Below are 22,287 nucleotides of genomic sequence, written 5' to 3'. Positions count from 1 at the left end.
TTAGAGAAGGGTGCCTTAACAAATGTAATAAATTTGAGAAGTTTTGGGAGGTACTAAAGCCAGAGTTAGAGAAAGTTTTAGAGTGGAGATTAACCGAGAACCAGAACAAACCAATGGTAGAGATTCTCGTTCGATGTTAGGGACAAGACATAGAGGAGCCTACAGATCAAACAAGCCTATCTGCACCTCGTGGGCAATGTGCTCTAACCTTTAATGGGGAGGCTTTGTGACAACCCTAGACAATGCAACCATAGAAGACAGAATTGACAAAGGACTAAGGAAAGTGTCCAAACTAAGGCATTGAAGTACATTGAGAATAGAGGTTTTTAACTGTAGACTAATGGGCTCATGGGCCCACGTTGGGAAAAATGAACTTATTATCTTACTTTAGTTTCTTAGTAAACAGGTATCTGTAATGGGCTCAGCCCATGTTATTAGACTAGTCAATTTGCTGCTTTTATTTTATGAGTTGTCGTGCAACCCAAGCCCATGTTTGGGAGAGGCATTACCGTTAGGCATTGTCAGGTATCTGTACTGAGTAATACTATTCTGTTGTCCTTATCCAGAACATAATAGAACTTTTCTTTCAATTTCTATTTTCTTACCCTCAAAGTGGGATATTTCACTATCACCACTACATCTCTATCAGATATGTTACATTCTCACAATTTAAATTTCTTTTCTTTTTTTTATATCAACTAGGGGTGAACAGGAGACCGGCTACCAGAGTCAAGAACCGGCCGAAACCGATAGAGAACCGGTGGGCCGGCGATGGAAAATAGATAAAAGGTTCAATCAGGAACTAGGTTCAAATCGCCGAACTATATATATTTTATATATTTCTTATACAAAGTGATGCCCTTTCAAATGAAATGGCGTCGTTTTGTTTTAAATCATATGAAAAAAATAATAATAAAGGAAACGACGTTGTTTGGTCTTAAGCAAACGATGTCGTTTCTAAGTTAGGGTTAACAATCGCATCATCCTCCCCATTTCTTCTTCTACTGAAATCCATCTCTTAGACTCTCTCTCTCTCTCTCTCTCTCTCTCTCTCTCTCTCTCTCTCTCTCTCTCTCTCTCTCTCTCTCTCTCTCTCTCTCTCTCTCCCAGCCGCCGACCAACCCCCGATGGCCCACACCTCTCTCCCCCTCCCATCTCCCAATCGCCGACAGTCCATGCCTCTCACCTTTCTCAACGAAGGTAATTGTCCATCTAGTTGAATTAATCTAGATTATTTATGTGTGGTTGTGAATTGTGATTTTGTGTGGTTGTGATTCACTACTTTGTGTGTTGAATTTTTTGTGATTTGTGAATCACTAAATTATTAGTTGTCCATCGTTTGAAGTAGTTTTGATTTCAATTATTTGTGATTTGTGATTTACGTTCACCAATATCATGCTTATAATTAAGATTTGTGATTTTTGTTTTTTATTCAAATTGTGATTTGTGATTTAAGTTCACTTATTTGTGAATGATTTGGGATTTGTGATTTTGACCTAAAATAATTGGGATTAACTACGGACTACCTACATACCTCTACAAATCCATGATTATTTTCATTTCCTGATTGCTAAGACTGAGTAGTGATTACTAATCTATTTTGATCAATTACTCTACATAGTGTAAATACTAAATCTATGTGTACAATAAAGTACATGTGAGTGGTTTTACTTCTTACTTATAGTTCTTAATATGTTTTGCATGAAAAAAATATAAATTATTGTTAAATTATGATATTCTAATTTGCAATTATAATTTGTGTTATGCACTATATATAATGTACATGTAACATTTATATTTTATTTTATAAATTAGATGGATTCTTCATCGACTCTAATTGATGTTATTCAAATGAACCAACTAACTTGGAAGATAATTTGAGGAAGACCCAAACATAAAAAAAACCCCTAATGTCCCTACTAGTAGTACGTGTCCATAGGGCTGTTCAACTAGGTCAGATTTTATCCAGCCCGGCCCAAAATCCGGTTGTTATCGGATTTCGGTTCCAGTTTTCGGCCTGGGTCAAATCTGGGCCAGCATCTGGATTCGAAAAACCAGATTAATCGGGTATGGGTACCAGATTTTAAATCCAGATCCGAGTTTAAAACCCGATACCCGGGTGTTATAAACTAAATAAACAAAACCCTAACTATTCTAGTCACGCCCCCCCCCCCCCATTTCAGATTTCCCCCCCTCTCTCTCAGTCTATGCTCTGCCATGCGACCCACTTAGCCTCCCTCCCCCAGTTTCCTCTCTCTCTCTCTCTCTCTCTCTCTCTCTCTCTCTCTCTCTCTCTCAAGCGCTAGGCTCTTTTGTCTTGTCTAGAACCCAAATTTGATCGCGCGGCTCACCGATCATCTCCTTTTGATCGCACAGCTTGCCGAACGGTGGAAGTGCTTTCGGATCCAAGGTTTTTGTTTGGGTATGCTTTCTTTCTTCCCTCTGTTGTGTTCTCTTTTTGTTGATTTTGGGGTTTTTTTTTTTTTTATGAGAATGTTTGAATGTTTGAGTATTTTTATGTAGATTTGTTTAAATGTTTGAATATTTTTATGTAGATTTGTTTGAATGTTTGAAGAGTATTCTGTTAGCTGCAAAATGCTAGAGCGCCTGTGGGTAATGGGTTTAGATCTAAAGACTGGGTTTGTTGCTATGTACATAAAAGAGCCTAAGAAACAAATTGTAGAAACTGGAGACACATGGCTACCAAGTAAAACTCTAGAAACAATGAGAAATGTAGATCACGAAATTTCACAACAAACCCATGTGAAGAGAGCTAGGGTTTCTGTTAGTTGTACTAAATCCATTAGGAATCAGAGTAAACTTGATTCTCTATTGCATTTATGACTTCCTGTGCTAGTTAGCTTTTGTTTATTGCTAAATACGAAAATTTGAACAGAAGGCATATTAGGCATTTAAGAACCAAACAACCTTTCAACTAAAATTTGAACAGAAGGCATATTAGGCATTCTCATCCCACCCTAGTGTTGTGGTCCAAGCATTGCAATATCAGAGGCATGATTTTATTTGGATGAGCTTATAAATCTTTTCTTTCACACTTTTATATCTTTGGTTTTCTGCTATTGTATTCAATGGAAATAGCGTTAATGACTTTCTTGTATCATTTTCTAGTTCCTAGACTGTAACTAGGTGTTTTCTTGAGTATACTTCCTGTGTGGGCAACGCCTTTCGTTATGTTTTAGTAAAACTTTATTTTACCTAATAAAAAAAAGACTATCGAAACTGCCAACCTCTATTTAGGATCACTTCACTTCTACTTTAAGTGCTAATCTTATATGTCTCTTGATCTTACTGGTAAACCATTATCTATTCATCTGTACCTTGGGTTTACGATTGTTAATTTGGTGCATTTTTTTGGCGATCAATAAATTTATGATTTAAAGAAAATGCATGTATTGTGAATATATTTAGGTGTTTTCTTTTGTATACTCCATGTACATAGGCATCACACCGATTTCATTTGTATTAATAAGATTTTTTTTTGCTTCTCAAAATAAAAATGTCTGTGTTATGCAGGAAGACTCGTGGAATGGGAGCTGGTTGTAAGCTCAAATCCCATCTTAGAAGGTAGAGGTGGGCTGACAAGTCATATAAGAAGTCCCACCTGGGAAATGAGTGGAAAAAACCATTTGCTGGATCATCTCATGCAAGAGACATTGTCCTAGAAAATATGTGAGATTATTTTTACTGCCTTTCTCTTGTTTCATGAAATATTTTCTGTAGGTGGCATCAACTCACCGTGGGAGGTAAATATTTAATATTGGTTGATGCAGTGGCATTGAGGCTAAGCAGCCAAACTCTGCTATCAGAAAATGTGCTCGTGTTCAGATGATCGATAATGGAAAAAAGATTGCAAATTTTATACAATTACGACCAATTTATAGCTTTGGATTTTATTTTTATATCTGTGAATTCTTATAAAATCTTGGGAATAAAATCTCTTATTACTTATCAAAACAAATTCTTATAAAACATTTTTTATATCTGTGAAAAAGTCAGTTTGCCCTATTTTGATATTTCTCGATATAGATGCAGGTAGTGATGTAAATTCCTAAAGTATGCATGCAATTATGTAAAACAAATTCTATTATCTGCATTAGAAATGATAGAACAAAAAACTAAATTAAGGAGTAGTAAGTCTGGAAAAGAATGCTTTTCATTTCATATAAAAGCAGAATTGATATTCCCTTAGAAAGGAGTATTGAGAGAAAGGGAAGTCATTAGAACATTTTACTTTGAAACTGGGCTGGTGCATTAGAACATTAGAACTGTTCTTTCTGTTCAAGAGTAAGTTTGCCATTTACTTTTACCTTAGTGAAACTCTGATAATTTTGTTGAGCTTTTTTAAGTATTCAAAACTTTTATTTTTTGCAGGCTCTCTTTCAATCAAATCACTTGAAGTAGCTACTTCGTAATTAAATCATTGATAGAAGACCATGCTAATGATTTTGTAATTCATATCATGTAATTTTGTATTTTGTAATGCCATGTGTAAATAACAAAAATAATGTAATATGTAGTTGGTTTGCATGCATTTTATTTTTTCATTTTAATATATTTTTATTATTTTGGAAAATGTTAGTATTATGCTTTTTAATGATTTAGAAAAGCTTTTCACATAATATAAGCTTTTATAAATATGATTTACATAAAAAAAATATGATTCAATACATTTTCTTAATTTGAAAAAGAAATATAGGAGAATTATGCATTGCAACATTTTTTTTTTTTAAAAAGCCTCAAAAACAGTTTTTTTTTTTAATAAAAAAAATCCAAGTACAACCCGGTACCCGGATTTCCAGATTTTTGAAACCCAGATTCACCCAGATTTCGGCCCAGATCCAAAACCGGGTATATCCAGGTCGAATTTCGGCCCGAATTTGAAACTCAGGTTCCGGGCTAGGTATACCTGGATTCTCGGTCCGGAACCCAGATGAACAGTCCTACATGTCCATTACCTAAGAAATAAAAAGGGAATGATTCATTGATTGTATGTGACTATTTTATGAAGGTGGAAGATTATCCTATAGATGATTCAAAGGCTAAATATAATTATTGTGGCAAAACATATGCTTGCCACTCAAAAAGGAACAGAACTTCAATAATACAAAACCATTTTCCTTCATGTCCTAAGAATTCTCATAAATATGGACCTTTGGATAGATACCAACAAACATTAATAGGTGAGGCAACACTTGATGTGGAGGTTAGAACGAGTGATGGTAGTACATTAAATAGTCTTGTAACCTACAAATATAGTGAAAAGATTGTGAGATAGGCGATCATAGAGATGGTAATTATCAATGAGATGCTATTTAGAGTTGCTGAAGAACATGGATTTACGAAAGTGGGTTGGTCTCTTGATCCTTGGTTTAAAGTGTCATGTCATGTCATAGTTGTAAAAAATTGTATAAATTAGAAAATGGGAAATTGAAAAGGGTATTTAAAGATGGTGACGTGAGGATTTCGTTGACAACTGATATATGGACATCGATACTGAATTTGAATTATATGTGTCTAACTGTACATTCATTGATAAAGATTGTAAATTTAATAAAAAAATTCATTAATTTTTGTTTAATCTCTAATTATTGAGGCGATACTATTGGGAGATATGTTGAGTCATGCTTACTTGATTGGGGCATTGATATAATATTTATTGTAACTGTTGACATTACAAGTTCAAATGATACTACAATTTCATATCTGAAACAGTTTTCGACAGGAAATGTGTTAGGGGTTAAGTATATGCACATGAGATGTCGTACTCATACCTTGAATCTTATAGTGAACGGGGGTTTGAAGAAGTGTAATGACACGATCACAATGGTTAGAAATGCTATTAGATATGTGTGCTCGTCCTTGCAAGATTAGATAAGTTTAAGAGATGTGCAGAAAAAAAAAAATTGATTGTAAAAAAATGTTGTGTCTTGATATACAAATATGATGTAACTCAACCTATATGATATTAAAGACGGCTGAGAAGTTTGAGAAGGCTTTTAGGCGGATGGAGAGTGAAGATTATAATTTCTTCTCTTATTTTAATGATGGACACATTAGACTTCCTAAAGATAGGGAGTGAGAGACAGTGTGAGTATTTGTTAAGTTTTTAAAAATATTTTGTGATACCACTAATAGAATTTCTGAGTCTTTATATGTGACAACCAACACTAGTTTTCTAGAGATTTGTGGTCTCCCAAATGAGTTAATTATGCTGAGCGAGAGTACTAATAGTTATTTAAGGAGCATAGACATAAATATGAGAACAAAATATGATAAGTATTGGGGGTCATTAGATAAGATGAACTTATTCATGTTGATTGCAGTTGTGCTTAATCCACGAAATAAGTTAAGACTTCTTAATTTCCACTTGAATAAATTTCATGATGAATTTCGTGTTGAGGAGTTGGTGTCGAGTGTAAGACATGTATTAGCAGATTTGTATGCAGAATATAATGCTACAATCAGTTCCACCACGAGTACCCGATAACATGAGCCCCCCGACATCTTGAATTATGAATGATGGTGATAGCAAATGTGAGATCAAATGGTTCTAAAAGTAGTATAGAACATATTCTGCCATGAGATCTCCTATTGCCAAAACAGAAATAGATCGATATTTATCAAATAGTTGTGAGACACTCAACCCATTGTTTGACTCATTGATTTGGTGGAAAATCAATGATCCTAAATATCCTATAATTGCGAGAATTGCACGAGGCTTGTTGGCCATGCATGTTTCCATAGTTGCATCCGAATCAGCATTTAGTACAAGAGATCATCTGCTTAATCATTTTCAGAGTTCGTTGACTCCGAAAACTGTTGAGACAATTATTTGTGCTCAAAACTAGCTAAGGCATCCGTGAAGAACCATTGATATCTAGGAGGCTATAGATAATATAGAGAGCTTTGTAACATGATCAGGAAATGTTTTTTTTTATTTTTATTGTAATTTAATTTTAGTATTTTTCATAATCAAAATTCACTAACTTGTCATTTATCTAATGTTATGTTTTTTCTTTTTTTCTCTTTTGTTGCATTGTTACGATGTTTAAAACAATTTCTTTTAATTTACTTATGTTTTGTTTTAACTTGGATTTTGCTATGCTTAAGACAATTTGTCTTCTTTTGTAATATGTAATACTAAACGTCTAGTGAAGTTATTTTTATTTTTTTAATTATGTATTAAGTAGTAAGTAATATAGTTAGTACTATATTATTAGTATTATAGTTATAGACTATAGTATTAGTATTATAGTTATAGTAAGTAACATCTATTGCTAATTTAGTAATTTATTTATACATAACGTTACAAATACAAATGATATTAAAATAAAAATGAAACTTAAATATAGAAATAGTTTAAAGTAAATTAAATGTTTAAAGCAATGTCAGAAAGACCCAAAGTATACAAGAAATAGTGTATAACAAATAGATCCAAAAAACGGCCGAAACCTACAATAGATTGATGAACCGGTCTGAACTAGTCCGACCGGTATCCCTCCTCACATTCGGCTGGTTTGGTAGGTTTTGCATATTTAAGGGAAAAAAAAAAAAAAAAAAAAAACCAATCGGTCGGTTCAGTTATCACCCAATCAACTCTGAAGCGATTAAAATCACTAGATTCATTTATCAAAAGGAGGGAAAAAAAAAAAAATTGCATACACCCGTTTCATTCAAGGAACAAGAGATTACAACATCCAGTCCGTTTTATGAGTTTTACCTACAACAAATTACGTATACAAGAACAGATTTCTAATCATGAACACTTTTATGCCTAAGCTTCCCTTTGGAAAGGAACAAATGGGAGAGTAAAAACCTAAAATATCTACGCTGGTAAAGATACAGATGTGACTAACTTTACTTGTAAAATACATGAAATCTCATCTTTGTGTTTGATCAGGTGTGTGGTTGCTTGTGGTCGATGATGATCCAGTCCTGCCATTCAGTATTCCATTATCAATAGGTGGATTCGATCCCCACTTTCCCTCCGATTCAATCGGCTCTATCACCTTTACAGACCCATCAGTCAATCCAATGGCAAATTGGTTGGAATCCAGAGGATGCACAGCAACAACAAGGGGATATACAGGCTGGCTTCTACAAATTAATGCAACAAAAATTAAAAAGACACGTACATCGATAATGATAACTTGGAAATTAGTGAGACTAACCCCTAAATACATTTCACCTTTTCCATCATGTTTAAGTTTACAAATATATATGCATGCGACAGATATCCGACACCATAACTTACCCGCTTAAAGCTGCCTGTGACAAATACACTGATGGGGCAATACGACACCTTAGTCTCAGGCTATCAGCATCAAACACCCCAATATTACCGTCACAAAAGGTGGCAAAAACCAGTTGACTATTGCATGAGTATGCTGCAGAAGAAATGGGTGCTGAAAGCACCTCTTGTGGGACCCACTGCAACGGAAGAATGCATAAGATTTTTTACCAAGTTTATCATCAGATATCATTCACAAACATTTGACTAAACTTCTTACCTGCCGGATGTGGTCCATCTTGGAGGTATCATATATAGCTAATTGTGTCTCATGGACTACCAGCAAACGGATTTGATCAGAGTGGAACTGTACTCGAGTGTCACCAGCAGGTGCCTTTCCAGATGGTATTTGGACTGCAACTGACTTCCTCTTTTCCCATGTGTCAATGCTCCACACACAAAGCTGCCCAAAATAGTTACAATCTTTTGAAACCAGCATCTACTAAAAAGCATAGGACAACCTACTAAAATGTCCATCAGTTTTAGGTTTTATAGTTTGATACAATGCACGCCAGTTGCCTTGTACAATGTCCTCTAAACTGGGAACAGATTTAATATAAAGCAACACAGTAGGCTTTTGATGATGACAGCTGAAAATAAAGATAACCCCTTCAATACAAACTGTCATGCAATAGATGGCTTACACCAATTTATCCGTATTCTTTTCTAAGCTACACCAGATCCATATATTTTTCCAATATGATGTTAAATAGGGAAAATAAATGCACGACATTTACTTGAGCATCTGCACCCGAAGAAACCAGGATATTAAGATTTGTCGAAAAAGCCAAACCAGTAATCCGCTTCTGGTGACCCTTCAATTTTGATTTAACCTAAAACCAACAAAAATATAGTTTATATTAAGAGAGCACAATACAAATCCCCCACCTTGTGGAGGGTTGAGCAATTTTAGGAATTGCCTCATCCACTCTTTTTTTCATAGGTATACAATTTTATTGAATCAACTAGATAGGCAAAGCCCAATTACCTCATCCACTCTAACATTATATATGTGGATAGTTGAGTCCTCCATTCCAATAGCTATGATGTTATTATCCTGGGGATGGAATGCTAAAAAGGTAGAAGCAGGGGGTGGTGGCATAAATGTAGTCATTACCTAAAAACAACAGCAATTCATTACCAACCTTTAAGAATCCCAATTCTGACAGAGTTCACAAAGGATGAATATACAGACATACCTTGAATGTCATCATGTTAAATAATGAAACCTTTCCACCACAGGCTGACATTACGTACGAGTCATTCTTTGATAGAGCTATACACGGAACTGCTTCTTCAAGGTTGACACCTAAGACATCATTAGTCATGAGAAGACCACTGTTTGGTTGCCAGTGATTTGGAACGACACTGGCAGTGGCCTTTAAACACAGAGACTTTAGCAATCTCTCCCTCCTTAACAATATCATGCAAACATCATGAAACATAAAGGAAAACAAAGTAAAAGTGAACTTGCACCTTTCCACTTGGATTTTGTTCATTGCGTGTCCACTTCCACAGCTTCTGAACACCATTTGCTCCAAGTGCCAAAACCCCAACACCAGAATTTGTATATAAAAGTCGTACAACCTAAATATAAACATAACACTTGAAGCACCATCAAGTAGATAAACTTTATAATACACTAATTACATAATTACACAATTTTTAACACACCTTGCTGGAAGAATCTGTGCTATCAGGCATGGTAACTAATCGACACTGGACAGCATCCATAATTTCAGACAACTGCCAGGGTTTAGTTCTATCAGTTACATCTTCCACAGTTCTTGTCTTTTCCATGCTTCTACCCGTGGGATCAACGCCGTTCTTAAAAGACAGTTAAAACCAAATCAACTCTGACAGAAAATATTTGCCAAATTGCAATTCCTCATAAAAGAAGGAATAGTAGTGGAAAGAACTGTTCCCAAGAAGCCAAAGCAATATCACGAGCAGAAACAAAATCTTAAACAGCTCAGCACCAGATTCTTAACCTGTCACCAAGTATGTTTCGTGTGCAGGAACATGTTCCCCTCACATGAAAGCAAAGTTTAAAAGGCAGGCTCATAACAAGCAAGGGCACCACAGCCAAAACCGCATTGAGGAAAACGTGTTGACTGCTTTTTTTCATTATTGGCATATTCATACTAGAACTCAGAACTAGGTAAATCAGAGGATTGCTAGTATGATAAGTTGAAAATAAGCCGATGTATATAAATATTGCAGCTGCAACCAACAACATATATACTTCTAGACAACTTTCATAACTCAAGTTGTAAAGTTCATGTTGCATACAATAATTGGAGAAGGCCTGACAGGGGAGCTCCTTTCCACTTTACAATTGACTGGATTGACATTTGTGATGGCTGAAGAGCCAGAAACCTAAGGAATAGCCACAAAAATTGAGATCCCAATAGATTTTGCAAAGTAAACATTCTTTAGGAAACAATCCAACTAAACTAAAAGATTTGTTTCAACCTTAGCTGCAGCAGATTCAATGGGTGATCTCAATGCTTCGAACGATTGGACTTCAATTGCTCTAAAAGTTCTGAGACCAACAGCATTTGCAAGTATCTTGAGTCCATTGTCTGCTGTAGTAACAGCAAGAAGATTCCCATCCTTGTTGAATCTCAGGCGAGGAACACTCTGAAACAATTGACATGAAGATGTAATGGTATAGTTTATAAAGCATTTATTAGAGAAGAGCCAAAAAATCACCCATGTATACTGACCGACAGCCCACCCTCCGCATCAATGCTGGTGAGAAGAGTGGTATTGTCCATATCCCAAAACTTTATCTGGCTATCTTCACCAGCAGCCAAATAGTGATTCTTTGTTGTGTCAAACTGTACAACACCTGCTGATTTCTTTCTAAACCCAGTATAAGTCCTCTTTATTGCTCCTTCACTTTCGTTCCATTCAACTAAATAAGAATCCCCATCTTTACTTGTCCCACAAGAGAACAACCTGAACAAGAGATGAACCAGCGGGAAAAATAGAATCAGAAACCAAACAATTTTAGAATAAATAGGAATAACTGGTAATTATGATTCTGGACAAGATACATTTCATTAAGATATGAGAGACATGTCTACAATGGAATAGAGTGAAGGAGTTACGATCTCCCAAGTATTTAGTTTAAATCATAACTTTGGCCAATCTTACCTACTTCCATCCGCACTGTAAAGCATTCTAGTACACCCGTGTCCAGGAGCATCATAATCAACTCTCGAACCCACATTGTCATACAGCCAGGCCTTTATTTTCCCATCAACCGCGGTTGAGAATATAAACTGCATTCATACATGCAACCCTTAATGCCACTAGAGTATTTTTTCACTAGAGAAAAGTTAATCAACCCTACCTATGAATTATGTAAAATGTCATTTTTCCTGGGGCTCAAATTTATTTTGTATTTTTATCTTTTTCTTTATTTAGTTTTTTTAATAGTTGAGAGAAATTTGCTAATTGTGCAACACAACAAAAATTCAACAACTTACTCTAGCCCCAAAAAATTTGTCCCCTCCCCCCCCAAAAAAAAAAAATCTTGGCTTCATCCTAGGTCATCGTGGTGCAAACAGTGCCAATGATGTAAACAACATAACAAGAGAATGTTTAGGCGGCTAGCTTAAACTATAAGAACAAAATGGAAACCCTAGACGCCTCTTTCCAAATGAGTTTTAACAATTGTGCTGACTTCAGCAACTGCTCAAGTTGACTGTAGTTATAGGGTTCCAGAGATGACAGCAATGTGGGAATACTTGTGTGATGGTGGGGTGATTCAGCTGTATGGTAGATTGGTAGCAGTGGAGGCAGTTATGTCATGAAGGTGTTGGCTGCAAAGAGAGCCATCATCGTGGTGGAATTTTCGTAAATATCCCTAACATTATCCAATATAGGGTACATATAAATCATATTTTGATAGTTGCATCTTATCTCATATTATAAATATACCAATTAATTTAGCAGCACCAACTATGGGCTAGATGATGTCAATAAACAGGTGAAGGCAGTCCAAATAATCAGGTTCTATTGTTGCCATTATAGATCAAGTAAGTTCAAATGCAAATAAGTTAAATAAACCTTAGGAATACTTCCAAAGCCTCGATTGTGTGAGTTTAAAACCCTTATCTTCAAAAGTACAAGTATTTTGGTAAGAAAACACTGAATGGGCTTGAAAGCTTTCATTACTTGAATAGCAATATGACTGCGCTCCAGGAGTGTTGGCAGGCAAGTAGGCAACAAATTTTACCCCTTATCTAACATACCTGAATATTCTCCTTGTGATGAGGACAGACAGAATATACTGGTGCCTCGTGACCTTCAAAGTTGAACATTTTTCGTCCCGTCAAATCCCACACCTGTTCAACTTCTTCCATTTAGAGAAAATGAAGGTTTTTTCAAAAATCCCAACAGATCATGAGAATATTCCTCACCTTTATCAGCTTATCATCCCCACAGGACACAACACATAGTTGTTTATTTGGATGAGCAAAAGCCAAGTCATTCACACCGCCGACATGGGCATCAATCTGCAATGACGAGGAACACGAGTCAAACTACAGTGACAAATTTTGCCCTCAAAAACAATCAGGAGCAATATGAGTTCACCTCTACATTGTGGCGCAGATCGTTTGGTCCAGGATATGCATACAAGTGAATCAAATGCTTCGTAAATGCAACTCCTGCAGCAGTAATACTAATAAGATACATGCTAGCAACTTAAAATTTGTTTGTACAAGCATTTTGCACATACCCACAAAACTTCCATCTGGACTCCATGTAACTCGGCTGACAGATATTGGTGTATCTTTGGCGACAGAAGCCTGTATAAACAATCAATTGTAAGACTCCAACAGAAATGTAGCTTCACAAACTCAAGCATCATTGGACTTGTATTCCAACAAATCAATAAGTTAAATTTCAAGATAATTTGGTGAAATATAATCCAGCCCCACCTCGGGAATATGAATACCAACATAAATTTTTTTATAGGTAATCAAGTAGTTCTATTCATAAGAAGAGACAGCAAAGCCCAAGCACAGGAGGTATACATGAGAGGTACCTAACTAGAGTTTACAACCGAAAGTGGAGAAGTATGGTCATTTAGCCCATTAAAATCAATGAACCCAGCCCATAAGAACAAGTTTTTAAAAAAGAAAACTTTGATCCAATGTCCTCTCGCAATCCTTGAAGCTCTATCATTTCTCTCCCTCCAAATGCACCATCAAATACATATAGGGCCCTCTTCCAGATTGCTGCCACTTGAAGATTGCCTTGAAGGAATATCCAGCTCACTAGAAAGTCCACCAGCCTTCGAGGCGTGACCCACGAAAGTGTCCCATTTCCGAAAAACAAGAAAAAAAGAAAAAAATCATCCCAAATGGTCTTGGCCACCTCACAATGTAGAAGTAAGTGATCTACTAATTCCCCATTCTTCTTACACATGCAACACCAATCCAACACCATTAATAGACGTTTCCTCCAACCCAACATAGATTATATAACTAATAGAGGTAGTCATGGGAGCTAAGTCCCATATTGGCAGCTTTCTAGGTGAAATTTGGCTTTATAACTAATTTGAGATCCATTTCAAATTAGTCTTTCTGGATTATAGCATATATGTGGCTGGTGCTTTCCCTAGGTTGTTACAATAAATTTCTCAATTTATAAATTATAATAATAACTTTACAAAGGATAAGACCGAGAAATATGAATTAATACAAGTATAAACCTGAAATGCCAACGAACAGGCTGTCATATCCCATATCTTAAATGGCTTTGAAACCAACCTCTCACGGGACACAATTTCCCAGAGAGTAATGTCCCCATTATTAGAACCAACTGTTCAACGAGACACTACAGGTCAGGCAATAGGAAGAAATAAATCTAATCTATTTGATATAAACTTAGCTATTAAGTAACTGCAATATAGACCAAGATGAAATGATACCAAGAAGCAATGTTTGATGAGAAGGATGAAAATCCATGCTTGTGACAATGGATCCTTGATGAATGGTCATAGCTACTGTTCCGGGCAGGTCATCCAGTGACCAAGGAGCTTGTTGTCGCTGGGTTGGATATGTGACCTGAAAATTGTAGCACAAGAAAGCAATACCAAGATTTAACAGTAAATACAGTTTAGTCGCAGAGAAACAAGAGGCAAGATGAAATATTCCAAAACATGAGGGAATAATTGACGGTACCTCTTCAACAGATTGAGCAGGCCGCAGTCTTTTCATTAGTTGTTCATGATCGGTACTCTGATAATCCACCATACCTGAGTTTGCTGGAGGTGTTCGTGGACGTTTCAAGATTGGAACTGTTTGAATAAAGCAGATAGTTAGATAATAGAAGGAATAAACTGGAACTCATTATTCAAAATTCAAGTAGGTTTGATCCTGTAGGTTGCATAGTGAAGTGAACAACCCTCACCACCCAAAGCACAGCAAAACATATACCAAAAATCCTCTAAGTGCCTCCAGATTCGTATAGAGTTATGATAGAAGTTTGTTTTCAACCAGAAATTATAAACTACTGACAGTGATATTCTGCACCTCTTCCCTCTAGATGGGTGTACTTCCTGTGGACGAACTTAGATGTTTTTTCTTTAATACCTCATTTCTGTGGGCTTCAGCCATTGTCTTTAATGGAACTAGCATTCATGATTTTCTTGTTTCTTTTTATAGTTCCTGACTTGTAACAGGGTTTTGAGCATTTGTATACTTCCTGTGTACTTGGTCTTTGCCTTTTAAGCCTACTAATGAAATCTAATTGCTTATCAAAAAACATATATATATAAATATATAGAACCTCTTCATCCATACTCCCACCGCTCCCCCTCTCACATTTTTTCTTTTCCAAACAAAATAAGAAAAGCACTTTTTCATAAAACCTGGCGCCCTAGAAATAGGATCAATTTAAACTCGATTTTGACAAACATAAGGGCAAGCCCACATCACCAGAAAAAGGTTGTTGGCCAACTTGGTAGAAGTTGCATTCTCTCCAACTTCAAAACACGAATTTCTCTTTCAAAGCAAAATGAACGACTTGAATGCCCGTTTCGACTCATGAAAGGTCTAACCTTGATTCTGTGGAACAGGTATGGATGATGCAGTAACAACAGCAGCTTGGACAGATGAAGAAGCAGAGGCATTGGCCATCCAACCTGCTAAAGCATTAGCATTTGCAGCAGCAGCTGCAGCGGTGGGTGGAAATGGCTATACACATACAAGGACAAAGGAACATCAATTAGTCAACAAAGGAAATTTTTTATTTTTACTATGCTTTACAAAAGTTAAAAAAGGATATATATCAATTCTTCTTAGATGCATAATATCATACACCATGAGGTCCAAGAGAGGTATAAGAAGCAGGCTTTGCAACTGCTGCAACTGGGAGATTGACTGTTGTTGGTGCAAGTGGACCATTTGGAGGTGAACAAGAATGGTCCGTGAATAAAGTTTTAATGTCTGGGTTTGGCCTCGGGTTCTTGCATAGCTGGTGCTGCCAGTTCAAACTACATAGACAAATTATTCATGTTTCAGACGTCAAATAACTATTTATAGGCACAACAATCAGAATCACTAGAGCCACATATATGATAACTCAAAGAAAAAGCAATGATCATCCTCCATATCCTCGCTATTCTTACCTATCAAAAAAAATATATCCTCGCTATTCTTATTTATTGCATATTGAGAGAGAGAAAACATGAATAACGCTCCACTTGTTTAAGAAAATAATTTTCTTTGAAAAAAATATATATAATTAGTACAAAACTCAAAATAACGACAGCAACAGCTACAGAAATTCACTATTGCCTCATAAATGGGAACAAATAAGTAAACTCAGGCTGTAGTAAAGTTAAAAGGTGGCAGACTAAAACAACCATCCCTACTAAGAAAAGGGAACTTAGAAAAGAGCAGGAAATAAGTAGGCAGCTTCTTGAGATAATTGATACATATAAACAATTTAGAAAACACAAGATTGTAGTATAATGGCAAACTAAAGAAAATACATTGTAAACGTCAAATCGCTCTGCCATACCTTTGATTTATAAGAGTACGCAGTCTTGATGACTTCAGAGTGGGGAAAACCAGCTTATCACGAAACAGGGGATTTGCTTCTATCAGTTTTTTTAGCTCAATGAACATTATGCTACGGGCTGTTTTGGTATCACCATACTTGGACAGCTGCTCATTTTCCCTGGTAATTTAAAAATAAGAAAAAAAAAATTCGCATTAACAGATATATGAAGCTCTTGAGTATGTTTTATGACCGACAGTACCATAAATCATAATTTGTGAAATCAGGAATCTTCCTTAGAACTCCAGGTCTTTGATTGTTTTTTCTTTCTTGGGGAAAGAAATATTCACGGTGAGACTTAGCCATGACCTAATAAAATTGGGTATTTAACTCAGATTATTATTCACCAACGTCCACAAATATCCAATACAAAAGGATAGCTTGTCAGTCTGGTTCAACAACCTGGATCATTGTCCTGACACCATCCTACATGCCTGTCATTTTTCAGGCTCTCTGGATCATCACTTGTTATAACTGCTGTCCACTGCAATTTATAATTATGCCATTTTACACCTAATGCTTTTTGTGAAATTACATGGAACAAAAAGTTGGTGCTTCATTAGGTTTTCAAAGAAGTGTGGGAAAAGTTAAAAAATGAAACTTGAATTTTGTCTCGTATGTAGCCTCGGTTTTTATGAAAGAGAATATTCACCCCAATTGAGCCAGCTCAATGAAGAAAAGCTTTCATTTTTTCAAGTTCAGAAAGTCAAAACATAACAACAATAATAAATAATAAATAATAGTAATATTAATAATATGCCATACCCAAGAATTTTCAACCCATATTACTTTCTTTAATTACTCTTTTCCATTGATTATACAAATCATAAAAGTAACTAGTTGACCAATATTACACAGTGAATCAATTTTTCTTACCATAAAGGTGTGAGAAATTACCTAAAATTGCCAAGAGTTAGAAGCTGGGTGATTTCTTTGTACAGTTCTTCATTGAATGTCGAGAACACTTTCAAATCATTCACCAATATTTCAACAGCTTTTGCCTTGTCTTGCCTATAATGTGATGTAACACATAAATAGAAAATTAAATTATACCTTCCATCAAAATAAATAGAAGACTATCTCGATAAATGTAGATTAACTAGGAAAGGACTTCTACATTCGCTACTATGTGGGCATACAAACTGAAGTGGCAGCGACACGTCTGTCCATTTTGAAAACAAAAATTGAGAACCATATATCAATTGATGTGGCACTGACACATGTCAATGAGACATCAGCTTGTACCCTTTGTAATATTGAATAAAGTAGCCATAGCAGAACTTGATTAAATATACCGATCAAGAGCTTCAAGATACTTCTGCTTCCTGATTTCAAAGAATATCTTCATGGAGTATCTATTATCATCAACTTTGGTAAATCCTGATAAATACTTCTCTACTTCTTCCCACTCTCCAGCCTGAACTTTCTCCTCAAAGTACTTCATGTTGAAGAAAAACCCTGATTCTTTCTCAAGCCTACAAAAGCCAGCATTTTCTTGTCAAGCAACCTCACATAATTATCAGGTAATAAGATGTTACTTAATATTTTTTATTTTTTTAAAAAGAACTGAAAGAACAAGTGAAGGAAAAAAAGCACTTACTCTAAGATACATCATTTTATCTAAATCCAAAGTTAACAAACCCTTCACCCAGCCCATCTAAAAAATTTAAATGGCTTAAGTGAATATTTTTCTTTCATTTATTCTTCGTATTCATATTTACGTCTTTGGCTTTCTTTCCCAAAGTTTTTACCAGCCAGTAAACAGGAAACAAGAGAGGGGAACCTAGTCTTAGTATACATTTGTCGGAACTGAATAAGACAAAATGCCCGAGGCTACGTGACACTTAATGCAGTATTATTGCCAGTTTTACCAAAATTATCATTTTTAGGAAAACAGAACAACCTAACAGAAAATTTTCAAGTATTTCCCTTCTTTTTCCCTTTCCTCTCCTCATTTCAGCCCAAAACCAAAGCCTGATTTTGAAATTCGAAAAAAGTTAGTACAACATCAAATTCAATACTCTATATCTCCCATAACTGGACAGAAGCCAAAAAAGCTTATCCTTAACCAAGCCAATACAACAATTCAGCTTAGTTATATAATACAAGAAAGACAGTCACACATACAAGCTTCAGATTCACAATTTCCTCCGTTACCACACAAAACCCAAAATGCATACATGCATGCATGCAAAGAAAATGAAATTTTCCTTGTCTCAATAGCCAAACACACACAAACATAAATACAGAAAAGACATATACATAAACACATATTTGCATAAACATATAGCGGGAGAGAGGGGAAAGAGACTCACTTGTGCACAGACTCCTTGAACTTCTCCTCCTCAAGGAATTGGAGAATAAGAAACACCAATTCCCGGCTCAAAGAAGACATCCTTTGCCACCCAAAACCCCAAAAAAAAACCCAATATTCCAGACCCTACAAACTCAGACCACCACAAAAAGAGCAGAGAGAGAACTCCAAATCCCCACAGAAAACGCACACGCAAACAAACCCAAATCAAAACACCCAGAGTCCCTATTCGAACTCGCAAATGCTCGAACAGCGTCAGAATCCCCGAAAATTCCGCTGCTTCCAAGGATTCCACTGCACGAATTCCGATGCTTCTAGGGTTTCAAAGGCTGCGGATAAGACAGAGAGAAGATGAGGGAACTTGGTCTCGCTATCTTCGATGCGTTTGGACAGGGGTCCTATCTCTTTCTACCGACCTATCAGTGATAAGTACAACTACATATCTAATACGCATATCCGAATATCACCGCGTGAGTGATAAGCAAATGCGAAGCTGTTTCGGATTCAAAGACACAGATTGAAATCTAGTGAATATTCGGTAGACACGTCCAGTCATGTCCTGGTTCGAATTTCAAATCTAGGAGATCGGAAGTCTACACTGGTTTTCCCGGCGGCTGTGCGGGGAACCGCTTGTATGCAAAGATGGGTGGTACAACCGTACAACTCCCACCACTCGTAGCTTCAGCAGGGGGCCAGGGGCTTTTTTTTTTTTTTTTTTTTTTTTTTTTTTTTTTAAATATATATCTTATTATTAAAAAATATTTACTTAATTATTAAATAAATAATAAAAAAATAAATTAATAAATCTCAATAATAACTTTCCGCGGAAGCCACCGGCGAAAGAGTAGCAATTTCCATGCTAAAATTGTTTTCTATCGGCATATAACAGTAAAATAATTTATAAATAATTATGAAATAATAATAAATAATTTATAAATAATAATAAATTAATTTTAAAATATTTAATAATTTATAAATAATAATAAATTATTTATAAATTATAATAAAATAATTTAAAAATATCTGAAAACAATTATACTGTCAAAGAGAGCCGTCAATTCTGGAACTCCAACGAATTTTGTTGTATGGGACTCTATTTCCCCAATTTGGTTATTTCTTTGGTAATTTCGTGTTAACAGATAAATCTAAGTTAGAAAAATTCTATTTATTATCTCTTATACTACGTATCAACGTGTAATTTATTATTTTTTTATCTTTCTATTAAAATGCATATATTGATATATTATGTGTAATATGTATGTTTAAATAAAATGATAAAAAATTATCAATTATGTATTGATATGTGGTATGAGAATAATAAATAATATTTTTCTTTAAAATATGCCTAGAAATATATTTATTACAGAAAAAATTTATTTAAAAATTCATATTTTGATATATTTTCTAATATTTAAAAGGATAATACTATATATAGTCACTTTTACGTACTCTCTGCATATTTTTTATGTAATTGGCTATATTAATTTTTTTAATACACAATTAATAACATCAATAGAGTGTATAAAAAAATACACAAAACTGACTGTATATAGAATTTTTATATATAAAAGTGAGAAATACTTTAGCCATTAAGATATTCAAAAAAGCAAACTAACAAAATGATTTAGTATGATAGATTGTTAAACGACTTTTATTATAAAATAGATTTAATATATCAATTAAGGTTACGTTATTTTATGAGTTTATTTTTATAAAATATTTTATCGTAACATTTCTCAATAAAAATGTCATATTAAATAAAAATAGAGTTTTGATTATTATTTTTAATTATTTGGAGCCTAACAACAACTAATGTATTGACCACCCAGGTTTTCAAATAGAATCAGAAATTTTAACACTACAAAAACTAAAAAATTATTTTTAAAATAAAAAATAATCTTTTAAAAATAAAGATAATAATTGAAAAATTTACTATAATTTATCAAGATTCTCATATTATTATTGGATTAATGAGATGAGATAAAAAAAATTTATATTCAAACTAAATTGTTATTTTTTTTATTTTTTATTTTTGAAATATCATTAACCACCTGTTAAGTGCGAGGAAAGGTACTAACTGAATTATAGCTAAACAAATGTTATTTATACTTATATAATTATATTTTAAAAAAAATATTTGTTTTTAAGTATTGTTTAAATTTAAAAATATCTCAATTTATCTTATCTAATCTAATCATTATAATTTTTTCAAACTTTTAAATAAAATATAATAAATAATTTAACTTTTTTAAATTTTAAACAAATAAAAATATTAAAAAAATAGTCAATAATATTCTATTCAATTTTCAATTCTTATATTATCTCATCTCATTTTAACTCAATTCAACTCATTATCAAAACCTCCAATGATATAAATTAAATTAGTGTGCTTTCTAGTTTTAACATTAAAAGTGTTGAACTCAAGGTTTTAAGGTTTGTGTAATTATATATCTATACATGAATTTTGATGATAACAAATAAATTCAAAGAATAAAGAAGTCTCAAACTCAAGTTGTCTACACAATAGAGTCAAGCACATCAAGGAAACAAGCATGAGAAAGAAGGGAACAAATTCACATTAAAATTATAGAGTAATGTTGTAAATCTCTTAAAAATTCGAAATTAAGATTAAAGTTCAAAATTAATATTTTATCATAAAACATTAAAATACACTTTCCACATGTGCATGAATATTTTTGAAAATTAAATTTGAAAATTTTGAAAGATGATTGATTGTCGTCTTTTACATGTGCATGCCTTGATTAAAGGGTTGAACTTTGAAAATATTAAAGATGATTGATTGTCATCTTTCACATGTGCATGTTTTATTTGAATATTTTTAAAAGTGATTGATACTTTTTTTGACTTATGCAAAAGGTAGATAATTTTGTTTGAAATATTTGGAAAGTAAAGTATGCTCTTTTTGTCATATGCAAAAAGTAAAAGATTAGGTTTGAATTTTTTGAAAAGTAAAGTGTGTTCTTTTTATTATATGCAAAAAGTAAAAGATTAGGTTTGATTTGTTTGAAAAGAAAAGTGTGTTCCTTTTGTCATATGCCAAAAGTAAAAGATTAGGTTTGAAGTTTTTGAAAAATGAATGATGTTGTCTTTGACAATTGAAAAAGAAGAGCTTTTTATTTGAATTTTTTGAAAAAATGAATGATATTGTCTTTGACATGTGAATCTTTTTTAATTTGAATATGAAGTCTCATATACCTATAAATAAATCATTTGAGAGCTTCACATTTACAACACCAAGAGCATACAACATTCATTTAAAGCTTTCATTCTCTCTTCTCTAAGCATTGAGCCTTAATCCTTGTTCATTTTGAGAGATATAGTTTGCGCTGTATTGTTCTTATTTCACTCATTGAGGAGTGTTTTCTGATAATCTACCCACTATCAGCTCTTGTATCAGTACAAGGGAGTGTATAACCCTTATGCGTGTAGAAAGTGTTCTACACAGGGAATAGTTGAATCACCACGTGTAAGGTGATTGCAAGTGTAAAGGGTGTTTTACACGGATCCTTTGTAGCGGTGTTGTTCAAAGGTGTAATAGGTTTCTATCTCCACCTAA

General features: G+C 34.3%; 1 protein-coding gene across 1 annotated transcript; it reads right to left on the bottom strand.

The window, feature by feature from the left end:
* Window positions 1-7,662: 7,662 nt before the first annotated feature.
* On the bottom strand, window positions 7,663-19,336 carry LOC122315998 (topless-related protein 3-like). The gene is made up of 25 exons (XM_043132395.1): window positions 18,712-19,336; window positions 17,692-17,871; window positions 17,294-17,407; window positions 16,358-16,516; window positions 15,653-15,827; window positions 15,393-15,528; window positions 14,515-14,630; window positions 14,262-14,397; window positions 14,043-14,152; window positions 13,065-13,134; window positions 12,920-12,993; window positions 12,745-12,840; window positions 12,577-12,669; window positions 11,474-11,601; window positions 11,041-11,275; window positions 10,787-10,954; window positions 10,604-10,690; window positions 9,986-10,138; window positions 9,788-9,898; window positions 9,511-9,690; window positions 9,300-9,428; window positions 9,049-9,144; window positions 8,532-8,714; window positions 8,276-8,451; window positions 7,663-8,118 (listed from the first exon to the last, which is right to left on the bottom strand). The coding sequence occupies exons 1-25, from the start codon at window positions 18,789-18,791 to the stop codon at window positions 7,902-7,904; spliced, it is 3,402 nt and encodes a 1,133-aa protein (XP_042988329.1). The 5' UTR covers window positions 18,792-19,336; the 3' UTR covers window positions 7,663-7,901.
* Window positions 19,337-22,287: the final 2,951 nt, after the last annotated feature.

The sequence above is a fragment of the Carya illinoinensis genome, chromosome 7 (assembly GCF_018687715.1).
Source record: "Carya illinoinensis cultivar Pawnee chromosome 7, C.illinoinensisPawnee_v1, whole genome shotgun sequence".
Lineage (NCBI taxonomy): Eukaryota > Viridiplantae > Streptophyta > Magnoliopsida > Fagales > Juglandaceae > Carya > Carya illinoinensis.
The sequence above is the reverse complement of the archived record's forward strand: the minus strand, read 5'-3'. Positions and strand labels throughout refer to the sequence as shown.

What these genes read in the sequence shown, in the direction of transcription:
- LOC122315998 (XM_043132395.1), bottom strand. Translation starts at nt 18,791, where the DNA reads ATGTCTTCTTTGAGCCGGGAATTGGTGTTTCTTATTCTCCAATTCCTT. An exon ending in CGTACTCTTATAAATCAAAG is followed by an intron (nt 15,828 to 16,357) that starts GTATGGCAGAGC and finishes TTGTCTATGTAG; the next exon opens with TTTGAACTGGCAGCACCAGC. An exon ending in CCTCTCTTGGACCTCATGGT is followed by an intron (nt 15,529 to 15,652) that starts GTATGATATTAT and finishes GTATGTGTATAG; the next exon opens with CCATTTCCACCCACCGCTGC.